Source organism: Eublepharis macularius, chromosome 2 (genome assembly GCF_028583425.1).
Source record: "Eublepharis macularius isolate TG4126 chromosome 2, MPM_Emac_v1.0, whole genome shotgun sequence".
Classification (NCBI taxonomy): domain Eukaryota; kingdom Metazoa; phylum Chordata; class Lepidosauria; order Squamata; family Eublepharidae; genus Eublepharis; species Eublepharis macularius.
Window position 1 is genome coordinate 190,847,989 of NC_072791.1, and position 21,232 is coordinate 190,869,220.

The window sequence follows — 21,232 nt, forward strand, 5'->3', positions numbered from 1 at the left end:
TAATAATGATCTTAATTTCTCATTTTGTATTGTAAATTGCATACAATACTGTTTTTGATAGCAGAAAGGGGGGCATACAAATAAGCAAAGCACTGCTGCTGACTGACATATTATCTATTTTACGCAACTTAGACATTATTAGAATATATATATATTTCTTGCTGCTAGTCATAGTGCTGATATAATGTTTATAACTTGTAAAACATTTAAATAGATGTGTGTGTGTTTTTTTTAAAAAAGTAATACTCTCTTCTTAAAGTATTTTTCATTCGATTTTAATTAAACGTTTGACCTTGAAAACAATGTTGGGCATTTAAAACTGAAGATGTGGTTTAAAAAAATGTATTTAAATTAGTTTACCCTAAGTTACAGAGCAATCCTAAACAGAGTTAGTCCACTGAAGTCAACGGACTTACAATTCTGCTTAGGACTGCACTGTTAGTGATGTATAATCAGTATTACTGTGGATTGCTTCTGTATCTGTTAGCTTTTATTTATTCTGTAGTCCATACTGCGTTGCAGTATAGCATGCTTCAAAATTCTACGATTCTCACAACCACAGCACCAAAACTAATAAGGTATTTTATCAAAAAGGACCCCAATCCCTGAATATTTTGCTGCTGTAGCCTCTCAACTGGAGATTAACAGCATAAAGAACAACAGGAGAACAAAAATGATGTTCTTAAAGTCTAGATCTCGTCCTCCATTCAAGGTGATGGGTTCCCTGCCCTACATGATTGCTTTTTAAAAATGGTTACAGTTGCAGGGACGGGTAAACTGTGAGCTGCAGTCTCATGCTAGGAATGGAAGCGGAGGGCACACTTTCTCCAACAGCTCCCCCCTCCCCTTCTCTGTGGCCTCTTCACTCTCATCCGAGCTCCCAAGCAGCTGTTAGGAGGTCAGGAATCTGGCAGCAAGAGTAAAACCAGCACCACTTAAAAGGCCACCACTTGGGAAAAGAACAAGCAGGTCACTGCTTGTGTGTGTGTGTGGGGGGGGTCACTCCCCTTTCTCCATAACCAGTTTGCTCTCCTTGCCTGAGATACTGTGCCTCATGCTGAGGAGAAAGTGAGAACGCAGAGAGGGAAGCCATTACCCTCAGCCCAGATACACCTGGCTAAAGTTCAACAGCTGTGGGAGAGAACCTCTACATACTTAAGAGGTAATTAAAATCGTTATATTGATATATTTCATACATCTTATATTATTGTATGTGTATTTGCTGGGGTGACACACGAGGCACAGTAGTCATGCAGCTCTTTTGGTTGATGGTAATTGTGAATGTGGCTCTCCATGAATCGTGGAGTGAGTACTGCTGCTGCAGACATAGACCCTTGAAGTGACTGTATATAGGATTCATTCTGCTTCACACAGTTGACTGACACCTCCCCCTCCACTCCATTCTGATAATATTGGTAGACAGAAACCATGTGGAGCAGTTGAATGACTGGTCCACATGGTAGTTCCCTCCAAACTTACTGAAGCAGCATCAGTCCATGAAGGGATACTAACTCAGTTCTGTGATTCGCTATGACTGAAATTTCAAGCATGTTGTTTTGAAAGTGTTGTGTATGTTCCATGCCGAGCCTGTAGAGGGCTCCATTTTGTCACTCTGGTGAGACCAGACAAGTAGAAAAATCAGCAACTACTTAGGGTTGCCAACTGCCTGTAGAAGAAAAATTTCTCAACCATTTAATGAGATGTTGCTTACCAGGTGATGCTATTTACCATGAATAGCTTCAGCTGCCCATTTCCACAAATTAAGCCTCTATTAAATGACATGCCATTTTTCTCCAAGTCCTGCTGGCAACCCTAAGCCACATGTTTTCCTAATAAATTACCAGTTCTATCAGAGAGCTACGCCAGTTTCCCGAATCACAGAGGGCCAGCAGACTTAACAGAAAATCACTCTATTAATCTGTGGGAAAATCAAATGGTATTTGCCAGGTAAAATTTAGGCATTTAGAACTGCCTAACTTGCATAGGGAAGAAATGGGATTTCCAATTACAAGTTATCTATTTTTGCTACCTGGACTCCATTTATTAATTCTGGTGAAATGGAATTAGCAGACTGATAAAAGTCTTCTCTTCAAAAAGAGAACAGATGTCACCCCATTTCAGGGGTTTTGTACTTACTTCTGCTTTTTTACGTGCCTCCATGGCTTTCATTAACATCATATGCTGCCTCCTCCTTTCTCGCTCCTATCAAAGCAGATAAAATTAGAACAACCACCTCCTCCAAGGAAGAGTCACTTAAACAAAATTATTTCCAAAGCTCAACAGGACATGTTTAGCATTAATAGACAAGTCAAGGTATATGCTAAATAAAAGGCAAGAATAGCCAAGTCTGTGCATGTTTTAGTTCAGGTTTAGAAAGCAAATACAAGAACGACTGAAAGCAAAAAGGTAAAGCGATGAACATGGAGACAGTGTAAAACAGAAGCATACAGATTTACTTATGGTCAGTTGTGAGGCTCCTTCAGAAGCTGGCAGAACAAAAAGCATAATGGTTGGCTGGAACAGGTCAGTTACCTTACATCTGCTATAACAGAAAGCTTGCAAATTACTCATTGAGTGGCCAATTAAATAAAAGACGGTATTGGTGAATTGTTTGAAAAGTAATCAAAAGTGATTTTTTTTTTAAAGTTAAAAATTATTTTGACCACATATTGGTTATAAATTTCTCTCATATAAAATTCAGTATGCAGCCAATGGATTAACATAAACTTAAACTTTAAAAAACTAGTTTTAGGTAAACTAGCCACAGTTCATACACAAACATGAATGGTCCTCTTTACAGATATCTGTCCTTTAGCCAAAGCCACAGAAGCTGCACCATAGATCAGGTTAATGATATTGAGTGAGTCTTGGACTGTAGCAAAATGCAAAAAGTAGTACAAACTAACTTTTCAGACCAGAATAATGTGGATTTATTTTTAAATATACTGAAAAGATAACATACTCAATTCTGTACCATTTTAAGAAACTAACGTGGTCCCAATTGCACTATGTTAAAATAATAATTATAGGTATATGAAGATATTTTGAAAATATTAAAATGAAACACACAGAATAGGATTTACAGGATGCATAGCCAAAGTTGCCTAACAAATAAATAACCTGTGATAGGTCAAGCGCACACATTTTGGGTAAGGCAAATTTATCCCTGATTAAGTACAGCTTGATGTCAAGGCAACAGCCTCACATACAGTTTGTCTGGGTCAATTCATAATAAGTTTGTCATGTTGTTGTGTTTTTTTACAGACAAGACAAGCAGATGTATGCAATGCACTGTGCTGGAAAGCCATGCAGCAGTATGTAATATGACAGCAGCCAGTGCTACATTTTATGCATCGCTATGACAACCATATCACAACCAAATCACAATGCGGTGTTAGATGTACAAAAATAAACATACCCATACCATATCTAGTCTATGCCTCTCCAACTCCTGGTAGAAAGAGTTGGCACAACATTATGAAACAGAAATCACAGAGTCAAAAATACCCCACTTTATAATTTCCCCCAAAAGACCCCCAATACCAAAGCAAGGCAATTTACCCATAAGATGAAGGGTAACATTAAGCAGCAGCATTTTTAAGTCCAAATTTTTTAAAAGAAAAACATGTTCCCACCCCCTCCAAATATTTTAAGTATAAGTTAAAAACAACATTTCTTGTTTCCCGAGAAACTTGGTGTACAAACCTGATGTTTCAGAAGAACAGCTTGCTGTCTTCTCATTTCCTTTTCCTTAAAGATACAGAAAGAAGCAAATCAAGTTTCTAATAAATGTGAATATCAAAAGAAGAACTGTTTTTTCCACCATGCAAGACAGTAGTAAAAATAATCCAGGGGCTTCCCATTGCATTCGTTCTTATTCTTTAAACTTTCTCAATAAACTAGAAGAGTGGGTTGGATAGCATGAAAACAAAATGAATGAAAGATGCAAAGACATGAAGGTTAGGTCATGTGAGACAACATGCTTTCCAAAGGCTGCGGGAAGGTGATCAACTCTTTGTGCATTGTAGCAACAAGCAAAAACAAGTTTTTCGTATTCTATGTAAAAGCCAACCAGTTATCACCCAAATCCTGAAAGCAATAACTTGAACAAGGATCCAAAGAGGCCTTGCATATGCTGAAGGACCGGTTCCATGCACACAGGGAGGATTACTCAGTTCCACTTCTTGACATATTTAATGCTGCACTAGAAGGTTCCCTGTCCTTAAAGAACCTCTTTGCCGGGTAAGCAAGAGGGTATGGTGGGAACAGAGGAACCCCAAAATAATGACTAAATGGGACACTGTAATGTGCCCAGCAGCCCTTTGGCCCTTGACTTTGGCTGTTATATTTCATTTAAAATAATGAATCTGCTTTCCAAGACAGTATTCAGGAGGACTAGGATATGTGCCCTATAATAATTTCAGGTTATTTGCAAAAATAATAAAACCTGAATATCATCTAATTCTAAAACACTGGTGATCATTTTCAAGAGGTTGTTCTGTATATACCCCAAACATACAAACGAGTGCAAAGACATATATGCACACATACCAAAACATGCCGTAATTTATCCTACCTTAGGCTGAAGCAATGTCCACAAATATAAAAAAACCTTCCTCTGGCCTCAGGAACTTTTCACCAACTTAACTGGCTCTTCTGTTGGAGGAAGAACCACTTAAGTTGGAGGGAAGCTCTTTAGGATGGAGGAAGGCTTCAAACTTTGCTCAGTAGAGTGGTAAGATATAAGCCACTAAAGAAATGCTGTTTATCCATTTCTTGTACAAATTACCCCATTGATCATGTGTACTGTCCATCGATTTTTCATGGTTAGAAGATTTAAAAAAAAAAACACTCAGATACTCATCTAAACTAACCTTTATTCGTTTCTCGGCTTCCAATAATTTGGCATTTGCTGCTTCTTCTTTCTTTTTCTTTTTTGCCTGTGCATGCAAAACAGGTCTCAAGGTCATGCAATAGCACCACTACAACTGAAAGTCATCTCAGACTGGAAATAAAAGCTTCATGCCTCACAAGGTGCAAAACAATACCACACATCATAGACATTGTAACAGATTTCTTCCTCGGTATTTTCGGTATTGTGAAAAAAAATCCTCATGATTTTTTGTGACGATGGTAGATAACGAGGAACATGTCGTATACGAACATATAAATTTAAAAATTTTATTGGCAACAACTGAGTTTTTAATTTTTTTTCTAAAATATGGGACAGGACAATTACCAATTTATACTTTTAATTGATATGAATATACTTAACCAGCAGGGCACAATTTCAAGATTTTAATTAAAGCCAACAGTAAGAATCCACTTATCAGCACTTTATCAGAACAACATTTTTCTCTGCTTAATTTATTAAAACAACTGGTACAACAACTGAGACTAAAAAGAAATCTGTTGCCAAACAGATCAGAAATGAAGATTTGAAACAGAATCCTAAATTTAAATTTCTTCTGACTTAACTATATATGGCATGGATCCATTATACAAACTGACTGTTTACAACAAGAAGACTCACAAATCCTTTGAAAGTGTAAACATGCATATTCTTTAGGATTAGAATCATGCTGTTCAAATGGCAACTTGAAAGAGATTTTCCTAATGCTTATTACTTCTTCTGATGATTCAACCAAACGTTAAATATGTCTCTTTACTGCTGTAAATTAGTTTCACCATACCTGCAGAGATTTCTCATTTCCTTTTTGAACTAATTTCCATCTTACAACCTTGTATGTACACACTCTCTTAAAGTAAAATTGGTGAATTGGCCAGTGCCAAGTGGTTTTACATGACTTAAGAATGCAGAGGTTTGAAGACACAGTTCAATCTACAAATTGAGATACCTACAAATTTGAGACAGTATAACACTCTGATGCAAGACTAATGAATTCCTGCAACAGACCACTTTGTTTTTTCTTCCCATTAATAGCTTGTTTTAAAAAACAAGTTATACCTCTAAAATTTGTTGAGCCCGAAGTTCTTTTTCCATTCTGATTTGCTGGATTCTCTTAATCTTTTCCTACAACAAGAAAAGCTTTCAGTTGTTTTAAGCAGCAATAATAATAGACCACACACCTATAGCTGAGTGCTTGGACTTCGACATGGACACATCCAGTTTTGCCAAAAGGCCCCACTCAGATACCCAGGGCCGTCGTCACACGGGCTTTTATTTAGCGCTAAAATGGCGCTCTTTCCCTGCAAAAACCCACCTTATTCCGTCACTGTTGCGAGTGTCTGATTTCTATTTCTCACTCATTTTTCGCGCTGTAATCAGTATCCGTGCGATCACCCAGCAGCGATTCATACCGCCTCATAACGGGTTATCTCGCCACGCACGGCATTTTGCCCCTCCCATACAGCGGTGTAATTTTTTTTAAAAAAAATTGACCTTATGTCGCTATTGCGACGTGGTAAAATACAGATTCATTGGGGGATCACGTCAGACAGGGATTTTTCTCTGGACGATGGGATCTTTATGGAAGTCAAAATTCGCCAGATAAACATTTTCATCCAATGATGTGGCTGGTCAATGAGCGGGAAAACTTGGCCCGCCTATCAAGCTCGTTAGAGGTTGGGCTATCATCAAGGTTTTTCATTGTTATTTCGCTATAATGCTATAACGCTATAACGCAATTAAACGGAAATTTTTTTTAAAAAAAAAGGAGGAGTTTTATCTGTGCCTGCTCGATATGCCGGCACAGAGCGCCACGGTGTGAACAGCTGGAAGCGCAAGGAGGACGAAATCTGACAGAAAAATGCGTCATGTAACAACAGCTATTGTAACGCTACATGCTGCATATTTAACGGAATAAAAGCCCGTGTGACGACGGCCCAGAATAAAATAACATCACACTGGGTCTGATTTCACCTAGGAGGCCACCTGCAACTATATCATGGGATATTGAAGTAGATCCATTGAAGTAGATGTGGAAGGGTATAACACTGTGGGCTTAGAAGAATGGAACTCTGCTTAAGATTGCAATTTGAAACTTTTCAAGAGGGGCAGACAAAGGCCTGGATCCAGACTGCTTTTTCATTCAATCTCACCTAAATCCCCTCCTTACTACAACTCTCGTCCTACATGACTTTTGTCTATGAAGATCCCATGATCCCCGGTACTCTTTCTTGTTGTCAAAAGAGGCACATTCCAACCTCTTTCACCAATAGAAAAGCTGGTTAGATCCAACCCAAGGTTATTAGGGGGAAGTTCCAGAGGCTACAAAAAGACAATTTGTGTCCTGCAGTGCAACCAACAGACTGTATAGTGCAAAGCACTAGACATGGGCACAAAATGGAAAAAGCCCAAAACGAGAGTTTCATGTTTCATCGCGATCCACGAATCGTGAATCATGAAACTTCACAAAATTGACACATTTGCCGAAATGATTCATTAGTTTTGTGATTCATCAGAACCCGGGGACTTGGGGGAAGAGCCCCTAAACACTACAGAGACACCTGCCTAGGCGGCAGAGGTGCTCAAAATAAAAATGAGATGCGCACAGTGGGTGCACAAAACAAGAGTGAGATGCACCAATGTCAAGTGCACAACAAGTGAGACAGGAAACAAGAGAGTGAGGCCCTCTGGAACCCACACAAAGCTGGGCCCTAGAGCCAGGCAGTGGCCCTGAGACTTGACTTGGAGGGAGAGGCCCTAAACCAAAACCAAATGAAGCAGCAAGAGTGTGAGCCCTCAAAAGAGCACAGAAAGAGTTGAGAAGAAACAAAGACAAGCAAATAAAAAAGGGGGAGGCCTAGGCCCCAGAGCCAGGCTAAGGCCTGAGACTAGAGTGGGGTGGGGTGGAGAAAAAAGGCACTCTCACCCAAAGACCTTCCCACAGCAAAGCCAAGAGCTGGAAATAAGAGGCTTCTTTCAGTCTCTTTAAAACAGCAGCAGCCAAAAGCACAATCCCAAATCCTTCCACACACTCTCCCACTCCAATCCCAGCAACAGGTCCTCCTCCCTCTCCCTCTGTCTACTGGGACTGAAACACGAGGCAGAGAGAGGTGTCTTTTATACAAAACATTGACATAGACACAGGAGGTCTGTGGTTGGGTGACAGACCTGCCTAACAGGGTTTGGAGGGGTGAGATTGGTGTGCCCATGGCTACAGAAGGCCGACCTCCTTGGTTGCCTAGGGGACTGCAACCCTCCCCCCCCCCCCGCAGCTCCTAGCTATATAGGGCAGAATGGAAGCTCTCCAGATGGCTAGGTGAGCTGCCAATCCAGGGTAAGTGGGCTATGATTGGGATTTCCAATGGCAGCAAAAGTTCTGGGCCCATTGCTGCCTAGGGAATCAATGGATCAGTACCAGCCTGTTTGCAAATACAAATCGTTCACAAAGTTAACGAAACAGGCCAAAAGTCATGAATTTCGTGATAATTTTGTGATAACCGTGGCCCCACAAAACAGTTTCGCGACACATGAAACGGCCAATTCCATGATGTAATTTGCTTTGTATTTCAATTCGTGTCCATGTCTGCTAAGCACTATTCCCATAAGAAGTGCTGACTTAGTGTCATCTACTTCCGCAGAACAAAATACCAGAATTTCTAAAAGTGTTCGTCTTTAGTCCCACTTCATTAGAATTTATGCAGCAAAACATCTGATAGCACTAATATATTGACTTTATTGTCACTTACAAGTTTTGGCTGCATTCTGATGGCAAACTTAACTCTGGTTAAACTGTATGAACCTGCCTCACTCCACCCTCCCTTCTCGTGTTAGGCGACTGGATTAAACAGTAGCATGCCAGGGCCAAACTAGATGTGCTGATGTCCATGGATTGGACCAGTGGCCACTGCTGATGTTTTAGAGCTGAACTTTTAATATTTTGAGGGCTCTATCCAGGCCTGCAGCATGGCAGGACCAGGTGATTTCACTTCTCCTCTCTGTGCATGGTGAAAACTCGTGGGATGTGAAACAAGACTCCCTGATCATGACCCACACAAAGTAATGACTACTTTTCCCCAGTTAAGGTAGGGAAAAGTAGATCTGTTTAACCGCATTAGTGCATTCATCTGTCTCAGGTAACTGGAGTTAGTTTTTAACCCCAATTCTGTACGTAAGAAGGAAGACGTTAGCAGCAAAGTTTATGTGAGAGCCTAGCAATCAGGGCCAGCATGTCCACGGAGGCAGGTCCAGCAGCCACCTCGAGTGCTGCCAGAAGGGGCACTGGGGGCAGGGGCATGTGCCGCAGAGCTGGTGGTGGTAGCGCTGGCGGCTGAGCCGGAGGGCTGGGAAGCTGCCTGCGCACTGACCCGGCCACCTGCTGCACCTGGCATGCAGCTGCTGCGCCTGGCCAGGAACACTTGCTGGTGGCGGTGGCACAGGGCAGTCTGAGCGGGCAGCCTCCCAGCCCTCCCGCTCAGTTGTCCCATGCTGCCACCACTGCTGCTTGCACAAAGCTACAGGCCAGACACGGCAGGCAGCCGGAGCAGTGTGGGAGGGCCACCTGCATGCCATCCCAGCTGCCTGCCGTACCAATGGGGCTGGCTCACAGCGGCACGCTGCGTGATGACGTCACACGCAGTGACGTCATCAAGCAGTCCAGGTGCACACATGCATGGGGGTGGCCACAGCCCTGAAGCTGCCCCTGGCCTCAGGTGTCAGAAACTCTGGCACCAGCCCTGCTAACAATATGCTACGTTTGTGCACAGTTTCACTTTACAGAGGTTAAGCTGCCTTTGATTCTCAGAAAATATCTTTGAAGGAATTCATACCTTCCCTGTGTGGGGCTGCAGTGGCTCGTAAAGGTAAAGGTAGTCACCTGTGCAAGCACCGAGTTATTACTGACCCATGGGGGAACGTTGTATCATTATGTTTTCTTGGCAGACTTTTTATTACAGGGTGGTTTGCCATTGCCTTCCTCAGTGGCCCATACAAAGCCTTTATATGGCTATAAGATATTAAGATTCTGGATACATAAATCTAAAGCACAGTAATTATTTAATTGGTGACTTCCAGTTTATAATTAGTTCCAGGGTATCCCTGACATATGTAAACAGGCACATGGTTGATAATATATTAAAATGTTAGTGTATCAAGTAGCTCCATTCTAATTTTTCTAGCATGTATCAATGACATTAATTTGAATATTTATAATATTTTCTTAACAATATTTTCCAATCTATAGTGTGAGAACATTAATCACTCATCTTATAGTATATTAGCCCATTTATATGAAGCATTTTATAAAAGCAAATTAATGTTACACTTTCTTGGGAGTAAGCCCCATTAAATAAAATGGGGTCCTACTTCCAAGTAGACCTGCTTAGGCTTTCTCGTTTAATTTCCTAATTTCAAACACAGCATACAGCATATTGTGTTTTTTTATATTGCCTATTGTGGGGATTACCAAGTTAAGCATTTCACAACCAAAAAGTGCTAATTTTACATCAATAATAGTAAGTAACACAACAGTGACAATACCAGCAAAATAACTGAAGACTAGAATTTGATTGTGCAAGTTACAAAGACAAGTAAGTTCCAGATAATGTGTTAAGGATTTCTGTCAAGGTCTTGTAGATAAATAAAGTGGTACTACAAGCACAGTAAATGTATCATTTGGCATCTGCCATCATTTGCTTAATGGTTTATTAGCCTTCTGCTCATGCTTTTTGCTGAATGAACCCGGAGTGATTGAATCTTTTGTCATACCTACCTTAAAGAAGAGGCTCTTCAGGCAGATATACCAGACCATCCAATTCAGCATACCATTTTATTAATTGGTAAATATATGTAATACAACATAAGACTAAACACTAGAGCTTCCAATTTTTTTTTACTGGTCCCTTACTCCTCATACTTTAAACAGCAGATTGATCTGCAGACATTAAGCTGATGATAATGTTTTTCTCCAAGCTGCAACCAACTTATTTGCATGTCAAGCAGAAGGGCAGGTATAGACTTGCCATCCCTCCACCTCCAACGGCTGTCCACCCTCCCCCTCCCCCGGCCCCGCTCCCCTGGCTGTTGGGGGAGAAGGCACAGGGACGGGGAGAAGAGGGTGCATGCACTCCCCCACTGCACTGGCAACAGAGGAATCATGGCGCATGTTGGAGGTGAGCGCTGTGAAAACCTCTTCTTTGGAGCAGTTTTCACAGTGCTCAGCTTCAGCGCACATCAGAATTCCTCCATTGCACTGGAAAATGGCATCATTTTCTGGCACGATGAGGGAGTGTGGGAGCACATACATTCTATGTTCACGTGCAGGAGCTGAGTACCCTGCTATTCTCCTACCCCCTGCTCCCTGCATTCCTGCCATGGCTCCTGGGATCCCCAGCAACCCTATGGTCAGTTTTCTTCTGATTAGTTGGCAACTATTAAGGTACACAGAAACCATCAGAATGATAGATCTACTAATGCTTATAACATATGAAATTACCTGCTGTTTCATTATCTTTATTTGCTCTTTTTGTTTTCTTTTTTCTTCAGCAGCCATAATAGCTAGGAATAAGACAAAGATATAAAAATGTCAGAAGTGCCATATAGTGGAAAGCTATGAATGCTACAACTCATCCAGAAGGGGGCTATAGTTTCTTGTAAGTTTATTATTTACCTTGCTGTTTTTTTGCTTCTTTGGCAGCTCGGACTTGTTCTTGCTTCTGAAGCTTCCTCAAAAGCTTTATTTGTGCTGCTTGCCTAGCAATTTCTGTAACACAAAGAGGACATACTATGATAACATTGATCCAGAGGAGTTAGCCGTGTTAGTCTGTGTAGTCACAAAATAGTAAAGAGTCCAGTAGCACCTTTAAGACTAACCAACTTTATTGTAGTATAAGCTTTTGAGAACCACAGCTCTCTTCCGCAGATGCATAATACTGATACAAGGTCACTCCAGCACTTTGTGGATGGATCAAAGGAGTGACAGAGTCAAGACAGAGATGCCTTGCCATGCGTATATTTTTCTTAAAATCTTGACTTACTTCTTTTCCAGCATTTCATACAAACAGCTGCCATGTAATTTTTTAAAATTAGGACCAACTACAAAAACACAAACTGTGTAAGCTTTTGAATGCTCCAGGACTTTTTGTCATGCTGCGTGTTTAAAAGGTAGGAGCAAGAAGCGGGGGTGGGGGGAGTGGGGAGAGACATTTCAGGCCATGATTTTCAAGCCTCTTGTCTGCAACAAATGCCAGGCAGGTATGAATAGCTAAAGTGGCACTGGGTGGCAGTGGTATCGGGTTGCTACTCTGGCCTACTGGGAAGAAGAAGAGACAATGGCAGGCTGCAACTGAAAATATTTTTTTTAAGTTGTTGATTGACAGTAACACCGTTCCCCCCAGCCCTGATCAAAATCAGACACCACATGCATGAAGCCTGAGCATCACATCAAACTTTACATACATTATCTCAATAAACCTTACAGTTTGCAAACCATTGCAAACCATTGTTATTATTCCATGAGTTGTAAAAATACCAGCAAAGGTAAGTGTGTTGACCCAAGGCTTTACAGCTCACACTATAGAGATTGTACTACATCTGTTCTCTGTTTATGGCTGCATAAAGTCATCTGTCAGAGGATGGCCCTGCCTTTGATCAGAGGACTTGACTAGAGGACTCGCGGCTCTTCCATCTATATTTGATTCCATGATGGTCAGACCAGGAAAGATGTTGAAAGAGCCACACACTGCAGGTCACTTTTATGACAGCTCTGTGAGGGAGCCCTAACCTGGGTTAGGGAAAGGTTAACCATTTTCCACCATTTTCCAGGCCACAAACAGTACCCCTCCCACACACATAATGCTATTTGTTCTGTCGGTAGAAACAACCTGCATGTTTTCCCAGTGGGGCAGTTTTTCTGTACAGCCATTTTTCATTAGACCCCCCCCCCATCTGAATTGCCCCCACCATTCTGCAGCTGCTATCAAGTAATTAAAAACACACTGGAGATTCAGACGCAAAAGGGTTGCCAACTCTAGATTGGGAAATTTCTGGAGATTTGGGGGTGGAGCTTGGAGATGTTGGGATTTAGAGAGGAGGGTATAATGCCATATAGCTGACCCTTCAAAGCAGCCACTTTCTCCAGGGAAAATGATTTCTGTTGTTATGGGAGATCTTCAGGCCCCACCTCAAGGCTGGCAACTACTTCTTTGAATTCTTTCAGAATCACTTCCTCTGTGGCTTGTATCATTTTGATATTTATAATTAAAATTAAAATATGAAGTAGGGATCAAGTGAATAGAGTAAGCTCACTATAACCCTAAAATGCTGTGATTTCATTGCGGTGCCATGTTGCTGGTGAGCTATGATTGACATAAAATAAAGACATTGTTGGTTTGATAGATTTCTCATTTTTGCAGTTCCGAATTTGACCTCCTGCTGATTTTCTTGATAATATTGTTATTGGTTTTTAAATCGTTTTAAAAGATGTGATTTTTAGCCACCTGGCGTGACTGTGTTTCAGAAAAATGGGATAGAAACAATTTAAATAAATAAATACAATATCTGGTAGAAGTGAACATTTTAACTTGGATTATGTTTTAATATTTTCTACTACAGCAGATTATTCAATGACCTTGGGGTAGTCATATACTTTCAGCCTAACCTCATAAGATTGTTGTAAGGATAAAATGGAGGATAGGAGAGTGAGGTAAGGCACTTTGAGTCCCCATTGGGAAGAAAGGCAGGGTACAAGTAGGATAAAGATTATTAGACATTGCCTGTTTCCACACATCCTTAAAGGGCGCCTGTCCTTAAAGCTGGCAGAATCTGGTGAGAGGGCCAACCCTTTAAGGATGTGTGGAAAAGGCCATTGTTTTTGTTATACTCTGTTCAGGCACAAACAGGTTGTTGTTGTTGTTGTTGTTGTTGTTATTTCATTCATGCTGAAAGGTTATGAAATTATCTTCACATGATTCTGGGGTTTATGAGTAGGTAAGAAAAAAAATACCATTTTGGCAAGGACAGCCCTGGCTTTTGTATTTTTTTAAAGTTCCATATTTTAAATAGTAAATTATTTTGCACAAATATCATCCCCTCAAATACACTGCCACTTACAGGGCCACAGTTGTTCCAGGATAATAAGGCCAAGATATGAACCTGCCTTACTCGATTTATTCTATTTATATATTATTTGCATTTTTTGCCTATTGTTCCTCCTTAGGTGCTCAAGTTGATATATATGGTTCTCTTCTCCATTTCATCCTACAACCCTAGGTTGACAAAGTGCAGCTGACTACTCAGTGTGCTTTATGACAGCCAACACAAGTTTGAATGTAGGTTCTCAAGGCATGTAAAATACTAACTACCACACCCATTGGTCCATCAGATCCATATTTTCTTCTGCTTGAGATCTTTTTACTGCAGAAGCTGTGGATCGGAATGGAGACGTACACATGCCAAGCCTGCGCTCGTACAATGAGCTATGGGGACTCCCAGCAAAGCAGCTAGGCTTTCTACAAAAGCAACAGTGTGCAGCAACAGTTGTGAAACCCACAGCTATACATATTACACTTAGGCACAACACAGCAGAATCTCAAGTGCAAGACAAGTTATCTTACAACACTCCCCTCCCCTCCAAGAATTATTGGCAGAATATTTATGCCACAGATGCATATTCTTTGGAACTATACATATGTGCCAGTTTATGGAATCAGGAGTCATTGAAATTAGAATTTCCAGAAGGCTGGCGTGTTCTCTGAAGCCTGTGCCAAGTGCTGGATAATTATCCTCCTCACATAAGTGTGAGGAGCTTGAACTCAGTTCTGTAATATTTATCACATCATGAGGCGCATATGTAAATATACAAGCATTTACAATACTGATGAGAACTTTCACTTTTTCAAAAAGACATCACACCAGGAGCGCAAGTCCCAAGATGAGAAGATAAAGTTGCTTTCATCTTTTGGAACCGATTCACCATGTAATAGAAATTTGAATTCAGTACTGATAAGGAAGGCGTTTTTTCAGTTTTTTAGACTGCCAAAAATTCTGCTTGCTACTCCCTTCTCCCCCTTTAGCAGGCAATTATTTCTAATGGGTTAGCATAATAGTAAACTTTTTCATTATCATTGTCAAATTGAGGTTTCATGCCAGGGCTAGCAAGTTTTAATGATGATTCCTCAGAATAAATTTGCACATTACAGGAGGTGAACTCTCATCTAGGCAAGTGTTTACATCTTGGTCATGTATAGATTATACGAGCACCTCATAAATTCCCCAAGTAAATTGCCGCATGACCAATTCTTGGGATGCCTGAAAGTTTAGGGAGAGCTCAATATAGCATTAGTGAAATGAGTGTTGAAGTCCTCTGAGAAATAATGTATTGTTAACTTGAAGGTTTGCAGGCCAAACCACCCACATAAGTAGAAAATTCTGCAGATAGTGAAAGCAAATACTTTATAATTGGCTGTATGCACTAATGACCAGAACTGATGTATGTACTTTTGTGTGCATGTAAGACAGACTACACTAAATCTCTTCATCATTCACTAGAACATGGTAGAAAAGAAAGGAACTTTCATATTTTGTACAGCTATCAAGTACAAGTATCAGAAATATAAACATAGGGCAGTGAGAAACTGAATGAATTGCTGCTTAATCTTATCTTCTCCTTGTTGTGATTGCAAACAGGGATTTATATACCGTATGAAAGAATCTCATGGTATCTTAAAGACTAACAAATCAATTGTGGGCATAAGCTTCCAGGAGCAAAACCCCATTTCTATAGATGTATGAAGTGTGTTTATATAAGAAAAGAACTGGAAAGAATGTGTGCTTAGAAAAATAGAATAAAGATGGCTGATCTAATAATAGTAGGGAAAGGGCCTATTATATTAAAGTACTTAACATCGACAATTTTGAAAAGGATGTAACAGCATATGAATCTAATTTAAATGACAAAACAGGAGCTGAACAGGTGAAACACACGTTCTTATCTTTCCTCTGAGAATGCCAAATATATCCAGAAGCATATGACAGAGAACAATACAGACTTCCAAAGATCAATATACAACTAGATTTTTCATATCCTCCTGCTCTGAAGCAGGCAAATGTGGAAGGACTGTTTTCATGTTGAGCTACATAGGTATCAAAACACAAAGGTAGGGTGGCCAGGATGCAACCTGAAGTTTCTTATTGTCTCTTTAAGAACTTGAAGTTTCTTATTGTCTCTTTATGAAAGAAGCTGCAACAGAGAAGTCTCCAATTCTGTACCATCTACAGTCCCTCTCTTGTCCCCACCTGCCAAAGAACATAAGTCTCAGCGGGCATAGGGAGAGAGAAAAACAGAGTGCGAAGGAACAGGACTGAAAAGATGATAGCCTCCTTTGCAGGTTTGCCAGGTCCCTCAAGGCTCAAACTGGAGGACTGGGGGGTGCGTGGGGGGATGTGCATGAGGACTACTTACCTTGCATGTACTCTCTGTAAGGCTCCCGTGTCACACCGGGAATGATGTCATTCCTGACATGATGCAGAAGCAATGGATCACGTCAATTTGTTAAAAATCAGTCCCCAATCTAGTGCTGGGGGCCAATTTTGATCAAATTTCCCCCTGGTGTGACCCCGCACTTCTATGTCTCACTGAGAAAGATGTAATTTTTGGAGCGACACAGAAGAGTTCCAGAGCACATGGGAGTACACTCTAAGGTTTCTTGACCTGTTCCTGAACCTTTTCTCTCTGCTGGCCAGGTGAAAGGTGGGGGGGGGGGGAAGCTGGGAGCAGGGGATCCCTTGCCCCTACCGGGGGGATGGGAACCCTACTCCTTTGTGGCAATGGAACTTCAAAACAAGCAGGATACTTGGACTGCAACCTAGAAATGTTCAGGAACTATGGAGGTTCATACTCTGGGCAATTCTCCAATTGAAGTTTGTGTTTTTTTAAAACCATCTCATATCAACAGAGGTATATGACAAGGATTTGCCTTTCAAAAGTACAGAATCAGTGTTCCATTGATACTTTTTAACCAACTTGGGGGAAAGAGATAATGATGTCCTTACCTTGGGCTTGTAACTTTCTCAACAGTTTAGCATCTGTGTTGTCAAGGAACTCAGTGCTACCAACATTTGGAGGCCGACCCTTGCGACGCCTCATTTTCGATTCCTCTTTAGCACGCTGCCTTTCTGGATTTGGCGGTCGTCCTCTACGTCCTTCCATAGCTCTGATACGGGGAAGGACTTCTTCTTCTTTCAGTAAACACCACTGCATCCCCTTGTAATCAATATATTTCACAGAATGGCATTATAAACATAAAATGGACAAGAAAACAAAACAGATACAACAGTACATAAATACACAAAAACATATGTCTATATAACTGTAATATTAGTACTGCAAGCTTGAATTGATTTCATTAGATTAATCAACTAAAGCTTTAAGCGCAGAGTAGAATCTGTACCATCATTAATCGATGAATATTAGATTGAATACCATATATCAACAGTGGCTCCCTCATTCTGTCAAATGTTAGGGAAAGCATAATTCTTCCTGTCTAGTTTACAGCCCAAGCCAACAGGTATTTTGTACTCCTGAATGAAATCTCTGTAGATTTCTTTGTAGCAACAAGCTTTAGATACAATAAAACTGATATAGTTCAGCTGAAATAATTTAAAATATATCTTTTAAATGTTAATCTTCCGTAATACTAATGGAATCTAAACTTATTTACTTTTACATGGTGATGTGTTAACTGTGCTATAGAAAATTAAATATTATTCATTCCTACATGTAATGGAAATTAAAATAAAGGACCAGTCACCATATTAAACATGTTGGAAATTAGATTGCCTTTCCTTCTAAAAATAAGTGATAACTTTTAAAATTAAAAATTGTACATTGCTTCACTCAAGAGAAAATATGTTATTTTCAATTTTCTCAAAAAGGTACTTGTATTAAGATTTTGGTAGAATGTGGGTTTAATTAATTAATTTTGTTGATTAAATCTTTCATCACTTCACATTCCAAGTAAATATAAATATATTCCTAGTAAATATAAATACATTACAGCAGACAGATACAATCATACAACTACTGTATAGTAATGATACCATTACACTTACTGTTTAGATTTATTTTATAAACCTGATGCTACACTTACCAATCTCTTGCATCATAGTGATTTTATATAAACTTATTCTCAAGAAGTTATGAATAGTTTCTTTGAAACTATATGCTTAATGATCAAACATGATATAAAATCCAGAACAAAATCCATTGCTTGCATGTCATTATTCTGTGGTTTTAGATTCTTTTTGCCGAACATTCCAATTTGAAATGTTAAATTTAAACAGGAAATATTAGTGATCCTTAAACTAAGTGAATGTCAAATTTATTGGTTAGCATGATGATAAATTATTATATTGTCTCTAAGCAATCATCTCTTTTTCAGGAGCATCTATAATATGTCCCACATCATTTAAATGTATATACAACAAGAGGATGCTTAAGCATTTACAATGTACATTTCTGATAGCAGCACAAATGGTCAGTATATAGTTCACTTATATAGCAGCTGTATTGAAACTCTTTGTTTCTTTTTGAGTTTTATTTAACAAAGCACACTTTTCATCTACTGAGATTAATTTCCATCTACTATTTAAAACACATGCACCCTAATACATAACTTTTTAATTTGTTACAGTCCCTTCTTTAATTTTCCATTCTATTCCATGCTACGGAAACCTCAGGTCATTGCTGAATGTGATTCAGCCTTCTTAATTTTCCCTATATGGCATCTGTATTCTTTCATAGCAAATTCCTGACTTTCGTGCACTGTCTTTAGTACTAAGGGCAAATTTCACTTCAATTTTCAGAGGAAGAGGCTTTATTAAGTTATGTTTTTATTTAAACAGGCATAGCAGTCAAATGTATCTGGAGTCTGGGCTATAAGACATCGTTTTGTAAGTTGGGGCTAACATTAACAGAACGTTTCTTTATACCTCATAAAAGATCTTGCAGATACCAATGCAGGTTTCATTAGATTACTGTCATAATGATATCACAACAAGCAGGCACAACATGTGACTCAGCAAGCTGAATACAGTTGTGACAGGCAACAGAAATGAGAACCTTATGGAGCACCTGGCAGGCCAGAATTTTTGGTAGGTTGTATTCTTCTTGGTGTCTCACAAGTTATGCAGGACTGCAAGGGTGGAATGCGAAGAAAAAATAGCCCTGGAAAGGGCCCTGTCCCACTCTACTCCATCCCCACCTATTCCCTAAAGGAGGGACAGAGAAAGAATCAACCTGCCTGCCCAGCCAGATGTATGCTGCATGGGGCTTAGGTGGGATGGTTGCTGCTTTCCCCATCTGTGTGGGGCTTGGACAGGCTTGACACCCTCTACCCTGCATCAGGTGTACTGGGTACCTCCCTCCCTGCACAGTACATGGCTTGGCTGAGCACTGCCTTCATTGGGTTGCACACATTTCAGCTAGAGACTGCTTTCTCCAGACTGCACACAGCTCATCCAGGCACCACCCTTCTTGCCACCACGATGGGAGGGGAGAAGGCCATTGGCCAACCAGAAGTCCCGATGGCCATAATGACCAATAGGTAGATGTTTTGCATTATGCATATGCTAGATACAGCATCCAACAGAGGCAAAGTGTTATAGTCTATAGAGGAAAGATGAGAGGAGGCTAATGGGTTTAGGGAGATGAAAAACTGACTGTGATCAGTGGTGTGTGGGTAATGAAAAGACAGATACGGCGAGGCTGTGTTGGTTCTGGCAAGGCTTGCTAAAGAAATGGATCTTATTAGATGTCATATCTAACTGTGGTAAAGTTCAATCTCCGCTAGTTTCTTTGCTGGATTGCAACAGGTGAGTTCATTTATAGGATGAAAAGATTTGAGTATGATCTCATAAAATGTATAAAGTGAGGACAATAGCCTTGGTTTGAGGAGAACTGCATCAGATCCTACCGCTGCAAAGCTAAACAGTTACATTAAAACAATTAAGCACGGCAATCCATGTTTAACTGCAGCAAGGACAGATTACAAAGGTTATTGGTGACAAAGACCAAATATTCAATTATCGCATAACATACAATTATATTATACGGGATTTGCAAATACAAATAATTAAACACTAAAAAAAGGCAAGAGGGTTTGGAGTTCAGAGAACAAACACATGTAGACATATATGAAAGCAATGGCCCAAGAAAGCGCATTTACACTAGTTGGCATAATATTATTTCAATTATATTAAAAAGATAAAGCTGCAACTCTGAATAAAACATAATTGCGCTTGTCATTAATGTTCTCTGAAGCACACTCATTACAGTAAAAAACAAAAGTTCTCCTAACGCTTGAAGATTTACTTACCTTTATTTAGTGCTCTCCAAAGTTCAACATCCTGCAGAGCTCCACACTAACTAATGCAACAGTGACTGTGCCCTCCAGGATTCTTACATGTCTCCTGCCTCCACCCAAATGGAGTCGCAAATTTAAACCTAACACTCTGAATAATCAAATTGTTCATCTTGTTTGCCTGGCTAGAATTGATCTCAAAGTGCATTTTACAAATTATAACCGTACATGTACTAAGAACCAGAAAGCATCAATGGTATGTAGGGCTGAAAACTTATTATTTACTTGTTTATGTCAACAATGTATACCCACATTCTAATATACCTGAAGCGGCTTCCAAAACAATATGAAACAGAACAATAAAACAAAGCAATAAAAAGGAATAATAATAAAACACCACAATAAAAGAATGATTACAGCCTTACAAATACAACCCCATATACACTTCCCCCGTGCTCAACACCTGACAAATAACCACCATCAGAAGAAAAAGTTAACAAGACAACCCAATCAGCAGACAAATTCCACAGCAATAATGCTCAATAATGGGTTTATTAAATGTTCGATGGAACAAGAACACCTTGCAAACAATTTCTGAAACCTGGGGAGAGTCCGTGTGAAATAGTGATGAGTGTGTGCAATATTTCATTTTGGTCACACAACTGAGAATAACTGTCAATCACATCCTCTTGCTTTTTATAAGATTCAGCGCAGGTAGCATCTATAGACCAAATACATTTTTGCTTGGAACTGATGTGATTATACGAGTGTCTGCAAATTGGTTAGAATCAGTTCTGTTTATATTTCTGGTTGGTTCCAGAGTCCTACAATCCAAATCCTTTTGCATTGTTGATTGGATGTTCTATCCTATTGTTTGTATGACTTTGTGTAATCCATCTTGAGTCGCAGGGAGAAAGGTGGACTACAAATAACGTGAATAAATAATAGAATCCACCAGTAAGACCACAGC

At 39.9% G+C, this 21,232-nt stretch overlaps 1 protein-coding gene across 2 annotated transcripts in view; it reads right to left on the bottom strand.

Moving 5' to 3' along the window:
• Positions 1-21,232, bottom strand: part of BAZ2B (bromodomain adjacent to zinc finger domain 2B) — a 279,279-nt gene that overhangs the window by 60,288 nt on the left and 197,759 nt on the right. Inside the window, exons 14-21 of one of the 2 annotated variants that reach the window (XM_054970384.1) lie at positions 16,955-17,165; positions 11,574-11,666; positions 11,400-11,461; positions 5,969-6,034; positions 4,875-4,940; positions 3,706-3,750; positions 3,425-3,451; positions 2,137-2,202 (exon numbers count right to left, since the gene is read on the bottom strand). In XM_054970384.1, coding sequence (XP_054826359.1) covers positions 2,137-2,202; positions 3,425-3,451; positions 3,706-3,750; positions 4,875-4,940; positions 5,969-6,034; positions 11,400-11,461; positions 11,574-11,666; positions 16,955-17,165 — 636 coding nt within the window. Of the gene's footprint in view, positions 1-2,136; positions 2,203-3,418; positions 3,452-3,705; positions 3,751-4,874; positions 4,941-5,968; positions 6,035-11,399; positions 11,462-11,573; positions 11,667-16,954; positions 17,166-21,232 lie in introns of both variants that reach the window. The other variant, XM_054970383.1, reaches the window with a different exon arrangement.